Source organism: Psammomys obesus, unplaced genomic scaffold (assembly GCF_907164565.1).
Source record: "Psammomys obesus unplaced genomic scaffold, mPsaObe1.curated_primary_1811, whole genome shotgun sequence".
Classification (NCBI taxonomy): Eukaryota; Metazoa; Chordata; class Mammalia; order Rodentia; family Muridae; genus Psammomys; species Psammomys obesus.
The window spans coordinates 41,775,329-41,789,049 of record NW_026585504.1 but is presented as its reverse complement, the minus strand read 5'-3'; the positions used below and the strand labels follow the sequence as shown (position 1 = coordinate 41,789,049).

Sequence of the window (13,721 nt, the reverse complement as noted above, 5' to 3'; positions counted from 1 at the left end):
TTGAGATAGCGTTTCCCTGTGTTGCCCCCTGGCTGTCCTGGAACTAATTCTCTAGACCAGGTTAGCCTCAAACTCAGATCTCTGTGAGAGTTGGGATTAAAGGCATGCACTACTACCTGGCTGAAAAATAACCTTCAAAAACCATATGCAGCTAGGTGTGGTGGCTGCACTTTCAATCCCGGCATTTGGGAGGCGGAGGCAGGAGGCCCTCTATAATTTTGAGGCCAACCTGGTCTACAGAGAGACTCTGTGTCAAACAAAGAAACAAAAATAAAACAAACATATGCCTTTTAAAAAAAAATAAATAGTGTGTGTGCGCGCGCGCATCCACACTATACACACTCGGAGGTCTGTTCCCTCCTTCTGCCCTGTGAGTCTCCGACACTGAACTCAGGAAGTCAGGTTTGACGACCAGTCCTTTCTCCATCAATAAATAACTTGCATAAGAATTTTATATCATATATGCCTCTTAAAATGAGGCTTAACCTGCATAATGTTTACAGGGCATAGTCATTTAATTCCACATTTCATTTATACCCCTACCCAACCAGCCCCCAAAGCCTCCTTTCCTCGGCTTACAGCCGCCTCCTCTAAAGATCACGACCAACACAGACCGGCTCTGTCCACCTTTAAACTCCGTAGAGGTGTCCCTTAATGGCATCTACTTTGTGTCTGTCCCCTCCAGCTCATAGGGTTTCATGGATCCACGCGTGGTATGTTTATCAGAGGCGCATTCCTGTAATGATGGGCAGGACAGCTTTGCACGGATAGTGCACATTTCACCTCTCTGTCCTTTCTGTGGGTGTTGTGGTGGATTTGGAGACAGAGCCCCGCTGTGTACCTGGAGCTGACCTTGGGCCCAAGGCAATGTTGTGTGCCACCACACCTAGCTTTATTTTTCTAACTTACTTGTCAGTGAGCATTTGAATTTGTTATGGGTCAGGGATGGCTGCCCTGACCATTCGAGCACCAGGCTCGGAGTGATGGAAGTTTCCTGACTGCTGAACAAAAACTGACCGGTCAGGGCCACAGCCTGAATTCAGAAACCAGACTGTGACACCAGTCTGCCTCTAAGGCAGCTTTTTATAGGAAAGCTGTATCCAGCTAACTAGGTTTAGGAAGCCAGGCAGGGGGCAGCATTACATCATTTTGACAAACTAAACATAATCGATTTTGTTCCACGTGTATTGTGGTGTATCTAGATAGCCAGACAAAGCGCTTGAAGCTGATTGGCTGGGATTTAGGGTAGGAGACCTCTTAGGGGCTTTCCAGGTTTCCGGAAGTAAGGAACACAGCAGGATGGTGTGGTGTTCACTCTAACAGAACATACATTCATCTTTAGCTCAAGCAGAACATACATTTATCATCTGTTGTTTTATTCGAAGCAGCAAGTATTGAACTATCTAATTGTATCCTGTCAGGCACAGAGGGCCTGGGAGCTTGAACTTAATCTCACCTTATGATCAAAATGGAGACTTGGAGGCAAATGGCTTCTGACATGCTAAAGGCGACAGCAGGTGTTAACAGAGGAGACACAGTTATGCCAAGAACTAAAATAGGTCTCAACAGAGGGGCTAGAGAGTATAAGCGGGTTAAGCAGGTTCCAACAAATTAACTTAGGGTTTTTGAGACACTGTGAAGTGATTTTTATTATAATTTTATTGATTTGTATATGTTTGTGTGTGTAACGTGTGAAAACAGATGGGCACATGCCATAGTGTGCGTGTAAAAATCAGAGGATAGCTGCTGAGACTCAGTTCTCTCTCCTACTGTGGTTCCAGGGACCAAAGTCAGGTCTTCAAGCTTGCATGGCGAGTGCTCCCGCTCTCTGTGCTAGCTGGCTGGACCCTAGGAATGTTTTTGTGTAACTCGGCACTTACTTCTGTTGGATAAATGCCCAGGGGATGGGACTTCTTGGGCATAAAGTAGGCAAAAGTATTGTTTAAGTTACAATAACAGACATCAATTCCCAGTTCTGGTTTATACTCCACCCAGTGAGGTTTGAAGGTTCTAGCTGTTCGTTTTCTGAGCATCTTAATGGATGGATGTGTATCTTAACTTAATGTGGTTTTAACTTATATTCCCCACTAACTGATGACATTGTGCCTATTCTTTTTCCTTGGTGGGTATTGGTTAGCGAGCAAGTAAAAAGATGTCACCTTATAAATTGGATATGGGATTGGGGATTTAGCTCAGTGGTAGAGTGCTTGCCTAGCAAGTGCAAGGCCCTGGGTTCGATCCTCAGCTCTGGGAAAGAAAAAAAAAAAAAAGACAACATAAGTTGGATATGAAGGGCATAGCTGTATTAGGAGGCAGGAGTAGGTGTTTCAGCCTGAGTTGCATAGAGCAACCCTGCTGAAAAAGAACAAAAATAAATAAATAAAAATAAAAAGCCAGTTAGGTGGCTCATCGGGCAAAGGCACTTACCACAGGCCTCACTTTGCTTATTACTGCACTGATAAAATACTCTAACAAAAGCAACTTAGGAGAGAAAGGGGTTTATTTAGCTCATCATTCCAGGTTACAGTCCATCACTAAGGTACAGACACATTATATCCATAGTCATGTTGCATCCACAGTCAGGAGCAGTGTGTTAATGCACACTTGTCTTTAGTTCACTCTGTCTACTCTTAGATAGTTCAGGATTTCATCTAGGGAATGGTGCCACCCACAGTGGGCAGGGTTTTCAACCTTAGCACATTCAAGACAACCTTCTCCGCAGAAATGCTCACAAGCAAACTTCTCTAGACAATCCCCCATGGAGGATTGTCCAGGTGACTACAGATTATGTCAAGCTGACAACTAAAACTGAGTATCAAACAGCACAAGCCTGGCAACCTAACCCTCATCCGGAGAACCCACGGAAAGGTGTAATGTGAGAACTGATTTCACAATATTGTCCTCTGAATTCTCCTGTGTCCTGGCACACGTGTTGACACACATCACATATACACACAATAATAATTCATTTAAAAAGTTTAAGATACATACACATATACACACATACATACATACATATGGAATGCTGGGCATGATAATGCTTGCCTTTCTTTAATCCTAGCACTCAGGAGGCAGAGGCAGGCAGACTGGTATGAATTTAAGGTCAGCCTGGTCTACAAAGTAAGTCCAGGACAGCCAGGGCTACACAGAAAAACCCTGTCTCAACCCAAAAAATAAAAAATAAAAAAATAAAGGGCTAGGCTCATCAGTTAAGAGCACGTGTTCCCCTGCAGAGGACCTTGGTTCAGTTCCCAGCATTCCTCTCACAAACATCCACTAACTCCAGTCTCAGGGGCTCTAACGTTTGTCTGACTACACACACAAAATACACATACATACTTGCAGGTAAAACACTCACACATGTGCTCTCTTCGGCAGTACACATACTAAGATTGGAACGATACAGAGAAGATTAGCATGGCCCCTGTGAAAGGATGACACACAAATTCCTGAAGCGTTAAGAAAAATTCACACACATAAAATTAAGAAAAAAAAAAAAACTAAGCAAAACTTTGTTTTGTTTTGTTTTGGGATAGGGTGTTCTCTGTGTAGCCTTGGCTGTCCTGATACTCACACTATAGACCAGGCTGGCCTCAGACTTACAGAGATCGCCTGCCTCTGCATACCCATTACCCCCAAACAATAAATAAAAATTTTAAAAAATGAAGAAAAGAGAACAGAGCCATCCAGCCATACAGTTGGTTTCATGATGGAGTTGTTTTCTGACCCGGAGGCTCCACAACATCAAAGGTCTCTAAACAGGGTTCACGTTTATTGTGTTGTAGGATCCCCAAACGCCCTCCTCTTTCCTGAGCACTTTGTTATGTAGTTCAGTCGGGGCTTAAACTCTTTCTGGTTTTGTTTTTCTTTTCTTTTTTAGAGACAGGGTCTCTTTGTTTTAGCCCTGACCGTCTTGGAACTCACTCTGTAGACCAGGCTGGCCTGGAACTCACAGAGATCTGCCTGCCTCTGCCTCCCGAGTGCTGGGATTAAAGGTGTGTGCCGCCACTGCCTGGCAGGGCTTAAACTCTTGACTCTCCTGCCTCAGCCTTCCAAGTACTGGGGCTGTAGGTGCAGGCCACAATATCCAGCTCTACCTTGCAGTTTCTGATTTGGGCTTCCATAGGTAGTTCTATGGGGCTACCATATAGCTTAACTCAGATACATAAATAGGTGTCCAGCAATGCTCTCACAGAATCTGTCCTAGGGCAAGAATCATTCCTTTTCAGTACATACAGTATATGCCAAAGCAATAAGCTGTGTGGCTTATTGCTCAGCACCTGGTATGGGTGCTGAGGCAAGAAACCCTATAAACTCAAGGCTAGCCTGGACTACACAGTGAGTTCCAGGCAACAGCTGCACACTGACACCCTGTCTCAAATAAATCAAATATTAGTCTTCCCAAGAATGGACATTGCCATTCATGTGACCTGCCAGAGCACTAAGCCAGGCAACAGAAGCCTGTGTTCAGTCCGGGCACTGACCTCATGACCCTGGCTGTTTCTAGGCCTCGTTTCCTTATCTCCAAGCTTGGACAACACTCTTTAATGCCAGTCTCAACTCTGGCTGTGATTAAGTGGCAGAACAGACTCTACAATCCCAGGCTGTCAAGGGGATTGGCTCTGTTCTGACCTCACGCTGTCAGCCTTAATAGAGAAAGGTCTCCCTCCATCGGAGTGTGGAGGATGTAAAAAGGGTGTCAACGTCACTTACTGGTCTGCGGATGGCCTGCCCAGCCACGCCTTGCCCTGCCCAACCACGCCCTGCCTGCACGCTCCTGGATGGAGCTGAGTGTCTCCATCCAGCCTAAGAGCTCTAGCAGACACTGCCGGATGGTGCCTGAGTTGAGAAGCATTGTGGGAAGGAGCTAGAAAGGGACTCAGGTGAGCTCAAGAACCAGGGTTGACTAAAGTTAATCTTAGCAGTTATTTTCCAGACTGTGAAGTGGCTTTTCTCCAGAGGCCACTTTCTGTCTTTCCTCCCATTAGACAACTTCAGACATGCTTTGCTACTAAGTTTTATTCAGACTGAGCAGGCAGCAGAGAGACAGGCAAGCCAGGATACCGGTTGCTTCTGCCATTATGATCACATGCAGAGATTGCAAAACAGTTCAGTTTTCCTGTGTGGTTTTGGCCAGCCAGTCACCCTCTCTGAGTTTTCCTCACTGATGAGTCAGGGATTATAGCATATTTTGCAGGACAGGAGGATGAAACAAGAATGGCAGCTTCCTTGGGTCCTGCAAGATGGCTCAGTAGGTAAAGGTGACTGCTGCTAAGCCCCGCCTCTTCAGGACATGCGTGGTAGAAGGAGCGAACCAACTCATCCAAATGGTCCTGACTTCCAACTATTCCATGGTACACAAGGACAATAGATAACATCAGTGTTTCCTGTCTCCCCTCCTCTCTTCCGTGGAGAATCCAATGAGGCTTCTGATCCCTGCCCATTCACCAGTGACTTTAGAGTTTCAACCCTAAAGTCCGTGCAGTGCTGACCGCGTCTTCTGTGGCACCTCTCTGGTCTGTGTCTCCACTGGATCCTGATCCTCACTCTTCTGACGTGCCTTCTTCCCTCTCACTGACCTGAGTAGGGCTTCATGGCCTTGGCTAAGGGCCTCCGTGTTGCTCTCACAGCTGTCAAGGCCACCTATCTACTAAGTGACCTGGCTCCTTTTCCCACCTGCCTGCTTCTCAAAGCTCTCAGAGCCTATGCCAGCACACATCTGAAATGTCATGGATTGAGTTCCGTGAGACCTAACTCATGATGGCTCTTTCAGCCACCGGCTCTGAATTCCATCACTTGTGCCTCCCAGAAAATATATCTATGCAAAACTCCTACTTCAGCTGACACAACCTCTCCCTGTCCTCACCATCCTGGTCCACCATGGTCCCTCCACTCCTTGCTCTTAGGTGGCCACATGGGTTTTGTCCCCTTTCCCCTGCCTAGCTCCTAGCTCTTTCATCAGGCTTCCACTGCCCACAATGTTAGTCAGTAAAGCCTCACATTACCAGAGGTGTCTCCTGGGATTACAGCTCCACTCCTGTGATCCCTCTTGAAAGGCCACTCATCTACCAAGTCCAGGTGAACCAAGACAGTACAGTGCCAATACTGGAAGCCTACCTACAGCATGAAGTAGAACAGGCAGACTTTAAAGTCAGCCCACAGGTAGCTTTGTAGCTATGGGAATAATATTTAAAGCACTTTATGCCTTGTTTGTTTTTTAAAAAGACAGTACTTACAACATGGTTGTTATGCCCAAGTCTCATAGACCCCAAAGACCACCAAGGAGCCGATTCTGATGCAAATGCAGTAGGGTCTTTATTGCAAGCTCGAGCTCAGGCCCACACTGTCACCCGATGCAGCGATGCAGGGGTTCTAAAGTGTAGAGCCCTGAGCTCAGCAGGAGGAGGGTTTTTATTGGAGTTTGAGCAAGGACCAGGAATTTCCAGCTTAGCAGTTATATGATTGGGTGATATTCAGCAAGAGCAAGCTTGTTACAACGTGACTGGCTAACATCACTAACTAACATTGATGGAGCTAGCCACAGACCTCAGGGATGCTGGATATTTTCCAGCTGTTTCCTGATTGGCTCTACTTAGGAGTGGTTTCTGCCTAGGGCAGTTTGTGTTTTTGTGTTTTTTCCATACACGGTGAGTTGCTTTGGGGAAATGCAAACTTAGGCACAAGTGCCCTCTGCCTCAGGATTTCAGCTAGTGCTGCTGTCCCTGGGTGCTGCACTTGGGGTGGGAATGGCTCCATTCCATGGGTGACTCTAACACCACCCCTCCCCCAGCATCTTCCCCAACAGGGCCTTTCCAGCCATCCAGGTGGAAGTGCATCCCTGGCAGTGTGGCCGGGCGCAGGCCAAGGTGGGGTGGTACCCCACCAAACTCACACCTGACCCTGACTGCATGACCCCGACCACCCCACAGCCACAGCCGGAGTGTTCAGCGGAAGCAGAGAGACTTGGCTCTCTCCTGCCCACCCTACAGCCATTATTGCCGTCTGCCAGTCTTTCCTACCCATAGTGAGAAGCTACACCAGAGTTTGGAATGGTGGCCTGAAGTTCGGCCAGACTGGGGCAGCGGCATATTCCACACGGGCTCTGTCAACCTCCGCCAGACCAGGGGCCAGAGCAGGAGGTGCCAAGCCTGGGGCTCTGAATACTGCAGCCACCCCTTTGCGCCTCCTTGCCACTGCCATTGGCAGAGCCTGACCTGTGGAGCATGGCTCGAGCCTCCCTGAAATGGGCAAGAATTAAGTCTAGGGGGTTAGAAGGAGTCTGTCCCATGCTGTCAGTCTTAGTCACAAAAAAATAGGCAGCAATAGACAAGACAGTCAACTAGAAAGACACAGATAACAGATCCCACCCTTCTGGGGCAGGAAAACCAAAAGTAGGACAGATGCGAATTGCCATTTCTTTGGAGCAACCTGTCTCATCCTTCTCCAGAGATTATAGAAACTAGGGGCACTCCATCCCCTCAGCCAGGGTCTGGACCATCTCCCAGGCCCCAGTGGTCACGGCTGTCCAGCTCATCTGCCCTAACTGTTTCCAACCACACAGATTACAGATTTCGCCTCGAGGCCTGAAACAGAAACTAGACAGATGAAGATAAGACGCTACCCTTTGGTGTGTTTGTGGCGAGGGTGGGGTGAGGTGGTTGGGGTGGGGGGTTCGGTGAATCCCAGATGAGCCCCTAAGATGTTATGTCCAAGTCTCAGGGACCACAAAGACCACCAAGAAGCCAATTCTGATGCAAAAGCAGTAGGGTCTTTATTACAAGCTCAAGCTCAGGCTCACACTGTCACTGACCCAGTGTAGAGCCCTGAGTTCAGGGGGGAGGAGGGTTTTTATTGGGGAAATGGAAATGTAGGACTGCTCCTTTTGACTGTGAACTGAGGCTGGTCATGGAGTCAGAATGGTCTCACGGTCTCACAGGGTAAGTTCACACGAAGCCTGGCCCACCATCAAGGTATGCTCCTGTCATCCCTGGTGAGACCCTGGGTGGCCCCCAGACCACATTACACAATCACACTAACAATTAACATGCCCCCTCTGAACTGGTATCCAATGATTTTCCTTCTAAGTTACAGCCAGGCAGGCCTCAAACTTTTGCTTGCAAGGACATGAATTTCAGGTATGAGCTACCATATCCAGCCTACTCAGTAATTTGACCCACACCCACAGCTCAGTGCGTCACCAGCTTTGTAAAGGCCATTCCTTCCTCCCCATCTCCGAGACAGGTCCCCTTATGCAGTCCATGCTGGCCTCAGACTCAATGCTTCTGCCTCTGCTTGAGGGCTAGGACTACAGGTTTATCACCATGGTCAGCTACCTATCTGGCTCATCCCAGCACCCCGAATTGTCTAGGCTTACAGCAGGGGCAAGTCATGCAAGTTCACAAGCCCCACCCTCCCCATCTTGTTGTCCTTTAGTCTTCACAGCCTTCAGATGTGAAAAGCAACCAAAATGAACTAAAACCTGACCCACAGACGACATGCTATGTGTGGATTGACAGCCAGGCCTTTCCAACCCTAAAACGCCTGTCAGCCTGATTCCTGCAGCTATCACAAGACTTGAAGAAAACGGCAGACACACAGACTCTGCTAGAACAGTCTTCAGGAGGAGCTCTTATAGGGGAAAGGTGGGTGGACATGATTAGGGCGTCAGGTGCCTGTCTCTACCTCTACCACCTCAGCCCAGCCACTAAAGCCCACCTCCTTATGGATCAGCACCAGGCTGGGGCTTGGGGGTGGCTCCTCCGGTACCACAAAACATTCTTCTTGGCTCTCAGAGACGGTGACCTCTACAATACCCCCACCCGGGGCCGCTTCCTGTTGGCTGCAAGTGTCCAGCAGCTCTGGCTCACTCCGTAGGAGTACCAAAGTGGGCTCAGGGGCAGCAGGAGGCAGAGAAGAGCTGGAGGAGAGCCCACCCTGGTGACTGAGCTGGTGTCGCTTGAGGCTCTGAGGGAGTGCGTAGCCCATGCCACAGAGGGGGCATCGGTAGGGCTTGTCCGTCATGTGGGACTTGAGGTGGCGGCGCAACTTGGTGGCCAGCGTGTAAGCTCGGCCACACTGGGTGCAGCGAAAGGGCCTCTCCCCGGAGTGTAGGCGCTCATGAGCACGGAGTGTATGCGGGTCTCGGAGGGCCTTCCCACACATGGGGCACAGGTAGGCTTCGCCGGTGTGGGAGATGAGGTGGCGCCGCAGCTCGGGCAGCTGGGGGAAAGTATTGGCGCAGTGTGGGCACTGGTAGGGGCGCTCCCCGGTGTGCAGTCGCAAGTGTCCTCGGAGGTTGCCCCGCTGGCGGAATGCTCGGCCACAGTGGGGGCAGAGGTAGGGTTTTTCCCCGGTGTGGAGCCTCATGTGGTTCCGCAGGGAGCCCTGGGTGGCCAGGCACTGCCCGCACACTGGGCACGGGCATGCTGAAGGGGCACCTGGCATCTGGTGGGTCTTTCGGTGTAGCCGCAGGGAAGGTCGGCGGGCAAAGGCTTTGCCACACTGCTCACACACGAAGGGCCGGGCGCCTGAATGGACCACCTGATGCTCCCTGAGGTCTCTACGGGTACCATAAGCCTTGTCACACTGTGAACAGGGGAAGGGCCGCACCCCGCGATGGCCCAGCATGTGGGCTTTGAAGCTTTCCTCGGAGCTGTAGCTTTTGCCACACTCGGTGCACAGGAAGGGCTTGTGATCTGTGTGTACGAAAGCATGCTTCTTGAGGTGACATCGTTGCAGGAATGCCTTGCCACACTCCCCACACTGGTAGCGCCGGCCCTGCTTTGAGGAGCTTCCTACTGGGTGAGGAGGGCTGCAGAGCACCACAGGGAGGTCAGGGAGCTGGGTTCCGGGCTCTGAGACCTTTGCTGTAGGCAGTCGTTGACTGCTGGGGCCATCTGACTTCTTGGCTGGGCAGGTTTGCACCTGGGTGTCCCCGGGAGGTGACAAACTGGCTGCATTGCTCTTTGGGCTCTTCCGGGCAGCCGAGTTGCTCTGAGGTTCAGTTGGTGACTGTGGCAGGGCCTCCTTACCTATGCTGCCATCTTGGTGCAGCAGGCCCGGCGGCTGGCTATCCTCGAAAGGCTGATCCTGGGTTTGGGCCACAGGTTCAGAGCCTTGCATACTGTCTCCTTGGATGGTATGGGGCGACTTGCGACCAGGATCTATGAGGACAGAGACGGGTGCCAGGGTCAGCAAAGCCTGGTGGCAGATGGTATTACTGGGGAATCATACTTGCTGGGCTCCGTTCTTCAGCATGAAAACTAACACATGTATGTTCCCTGGCGTGCAAGCTGCACTTTCTCTTTCCTGTTATTCTTAAATACTTCTGGGGAAGCACATCAAGATGGCTGACTGCTTAATCCCTAGAGGAAGGCCAGTCTAGAGTAATGGCACTCTTGCTCTCCACTGGAGACACAATGGGATGGGACCCCCACATCTCCCAGCTTGGGCTCATCTGTAAAATGAAAATCCCTGCTCCAACTTCAGAGATAACACACAAGAGGAGAAGGGGTACTGTTTGGGAAGACAAAGGGGACTAGGACTGGGGAATAAGAGAGGGCAAGGTGGGGCTGGAGGGATGGCTCAGCAGTTAAGAACACTGACTGCTCTTCCAGGGAACTGAAGTTCAATTCCTGTCACCCACATGGGTGTACCTCTGTTCCCAGTGAACCCAGTGCCCTTTTCTGGACTTCTCAGGCAATGCACAAGGCGGTACACAGACAAACGTAAGCAAAACATTCATGTACACGAAATAAAAATGTCTCAGCATTTGGAGGAAGAGGCAGGCAGTTCTCTGCATTATGGCCAGCCTGGTCTACAGAGCGAGTTCCAGGACAGCCAGGGATATGCAGAGAAACCCTGTCTTGAAAAACCAACAAACCAAACCAAACAAAAACACCCTAATGAAATCCAATTTTTTTTTTTTTTTTTTTTTTTTTTTTTTTTTTTTTTTTTTTTTTTTGGAGTGTTGGGATTAAACCATACACAGTCACTGCCCAGCGAAACTGCTGTTCTTATCACACATTGTTTTGTAACAATCCGGGACTGGGCATTTATATCTTTATATTATGGGGTTTGTACGTGTGGGAAGCCACAAGTTAATGTCCTAACTGAGACAGGGTTTGTCACTAACTCGATGGTTTGGCCTGTTTCTGCCTAAAAGCTGGACTCACAGGCGTGTGTGCGTCAGTACCTACCACCAGGTTCAGCTTTCACACAGATGCTGGGGATGCAGAGCCTGGTTCTCATGCCTGTGCAGTGAACACTTGACCAACGGAGCCACTTCCCCAGGAGACCATAATCTTCTCTGTGGGCCACATGACCTTAAACAAACGCCACACACCTGTGCGAGACTCTACCGCATGCTCTCCGGGGGAGGCCACTTCTTCCTGTATAGCGGGGTCCTCTTCTGCCACCACCATGACAGCTGCTGCTGCTTCTAGCCTGGGGCACTTGACGCTTAGGCCCTTGGAGAGAGACTGTGGGCACAGCAGCAGCTCGAAGCCGGGCAACACGAGCTGGCACACCTGCAGGTGAAGCTTCCCACTGATCCGAACCAAGGACACATTCCCATCGCTCTGCAGCGTGCCTGGCTGCGCCAAACTGCAAAACAGGGCGAAAGTTGGCCCAGCAGATCTGACCCCTCTGCAACACAGGCTGGAAGAGACCCCTGGGTAGGCAATTAGAGCTGGCTTCAGAGTCAAGTTAAGTACAAGTTAAGTACAGTGGATATATACTTGTGTAACTTACCTGACCCAAGCTGAACTGTGTTTCCAGGTGCATACGGCTCCCCATGGGCCTAGTGACAAGTCCTGGAAGAAACAATAAAAGTCCTTTTCATTGGGAGGGGCAGGAAGTAATAGAAAATCAAATTTGTGTGAAACCTTTCTGGGGCAAATTCAAAATGACCCCCACCCTCAGGTTTCTCTTGTAGCCCTGGCTGTCCTGGAACTTACTCTGTAGACCAGGCTGGTCTTGAACTCAGAAATCCTCTGGCTCTCTAGTGCTGGATTAAAGGTGAGCTCCACCAACCAGCTTTTCTTTCTTTGTACTTCCTAAGATGAAACTCTTAGGTTAGCAGCAGCCTCTGGTGTTGCCTCTACATTATGATGCTGTTTTAACCTTCAGTCAGTGAAGATCAAAGAGTCCACTCGCCTCCCTCTCAAAAAGGTGTGAAAAACTGCTAAACTCTAAACAGGACAGCCCTCCAGCGAGTACTGAACAGAAAATGCTGCAGGAACAGCACCAATCTTTTAAAACAATCCTCACTATGTACCGGAAACCTTTCCTTGTATCATTTCCTCCGGTCTTCCAAATGGTCTTGGTAACAGCCTTTCTCTTACAGGTGAGTAACATGAGGTGTGTTGACAAGACTCAAATCTGATCCTGGTAACCTTACCTTCTGACCTTTGTCACTACCGACACCCTAGGAATTCAGTTTTTCACAATTTTTTTTTGCATCTGCATTCCGTAGTTACTGCAGCTTAGGTAGAGTAAGGCAGTCTCTTGGTGAAGGGGCAAAAACCGACTTCCCAGCGCTTGACATACACTGCTCCTAACAAACTTGAAGCGCTGTCTGGAAATGTCTGAACCTCCCCCAAATTTTCAGACAGGAGATGTCCTATTCTTTAATACCTCCTCCAGCCGTGGCTTCAATCCCTCGCCCTTCTCCAAGATAGAGTCTTCTTCCAGAGGTCCCCAATGCAGTCCGGGCTGCAGGGGCGCTCCGACACACCAGACCCCCAAGTGCTGTTTCCTGGCGCTCGAGGGTCCCACGGCCAAGCCCTGGGGGAGGCTCCTTAAAGCAAGGATGGCAGGGCTCGTACCAGGCGGGAAGTCTTTGAGGCCCTGAGCAAGGCCTTCTCCGGAAGGGCTCCATCCTGAGTCCTGGCCCAGGCGCGGCTCGGGGGCTGCAGGGAGACGGGAAGGCAATGAAGAAGCGGCCGTGGGGTTGGGGAAAGATGCAGGGCCAGCTATGCCTCAGGAATCCGAGGGAGAAACAAGGCTCTATCGAGGCCTTTGAGAGGCTTGAAGGGAGTTTAGGCTCTTAGGACACCGGAGCGGAATGTCATGCCAGAGAGAAAAAAGGATGTGGGGTAAGGCGGCGACTAGAAAACGCTGGGGACATCTAGTCCAGGGCTGAGGGTCGCAGACATCGCAGTTCACTCACGGAGTGTCTTCCCCACGAGCACCTCCTCCATCCTGGATCAGAGGTTTCCCCGCCACTCCCCTCCACCGGAAGTGAGCGTTTTTTGTCCCGGTCCTTCCGGAAACCGTCCTTGATTTCCAAATTACGCTTAAGAATCCAGGTAGCTACCCCCAGTTCATAGGAAGCCCATTGGCTGCTCAGTGTCCAAGTGGGTTCCCTAGCAATAGGAGCAGGGCTGTCTCTGGCAGGAACTCAATGGCTGGCTCTTTGATCACCTCCCCCTGAAGGGGAAGCTGCCTTACCAGGCCACAGAAGATGATGCAGCCAGTCCTGATGAGACCCGATACGCTAGGGTCAGAGGAAAGGGGAGGAGGACCTCCCTTATCAGGGGACTAGGGAAAGGGCATTGGGGGAGAAGAGAGAGGTTGGGTGGGACTGGGAGAAGAGGGAGGGAGCTGCAGCGGAGATACAAAGTGAATAGATTGTAATAAATATATAAACAAAATTAAATAAAAAAGAATCCAGATAGTTCGGCATCACTGGAGCACTGGACTGAGAGTTTGGAAGTACT

The 13,721-nt window shown here is 50.0% G+C and overlaps 1 protein-coding gene and 1 non-coding gene across 3 annotated transcripts; one reads left to right on the top strand and one right to left on the bottom strand.

Annotated features, from left to right (window-relative positions):
- Positions 1–3,362: 3,362 nt before the first annotated feature.
- Positions 3,363–3,469, top strand: LOC129675394 (U6 spliceosomal RNA). Its single transcript, XR_008719929.1, has one exon. It is a non-coding gene; the product is annotated as a U6 spliceosomal RNA (small nuclear RNA).
- A 4,277-nt stretch (positions 3,470–7,746) lies between these two features.
- On the bottom strand, positions 7,747–13,232 carry Znf408 (zinc finger protein 408). Of its 2 annotated transcripts, XM_055600687.1 has the most exons (6): positions 13,172–13,232; positions 12,637–12,911; positions 11,752–11,813; positions 11,345–11,604; positions 10,032–10,163; positions 7,747–9,695 (listed from the first exon to the last, which is right to left on the bottom strand). In XM_055600687.1, the coding sequence occupies exons 1-6, from the start codon at positions 13,200–13,202 to the stop codon at positions 8,665–8,667; spliced, it is 1,791 nt and encodes a 596-aa protein (XP_055456662.1). In that variant the 5' UTR covers positions 13,203–13,232; the 3' UTR covers positions 7,747–8,664. The 2 variants fall into 2 exon arrangements, with proteins under 2 accessions (XP_055456662.1, XP_055456654.1); XM_055600679.1 differs by having other exon boundaries at positions 7,747–10,163.
- Positions 13,233–13,721: the final 489 nt, after the last annotated feature.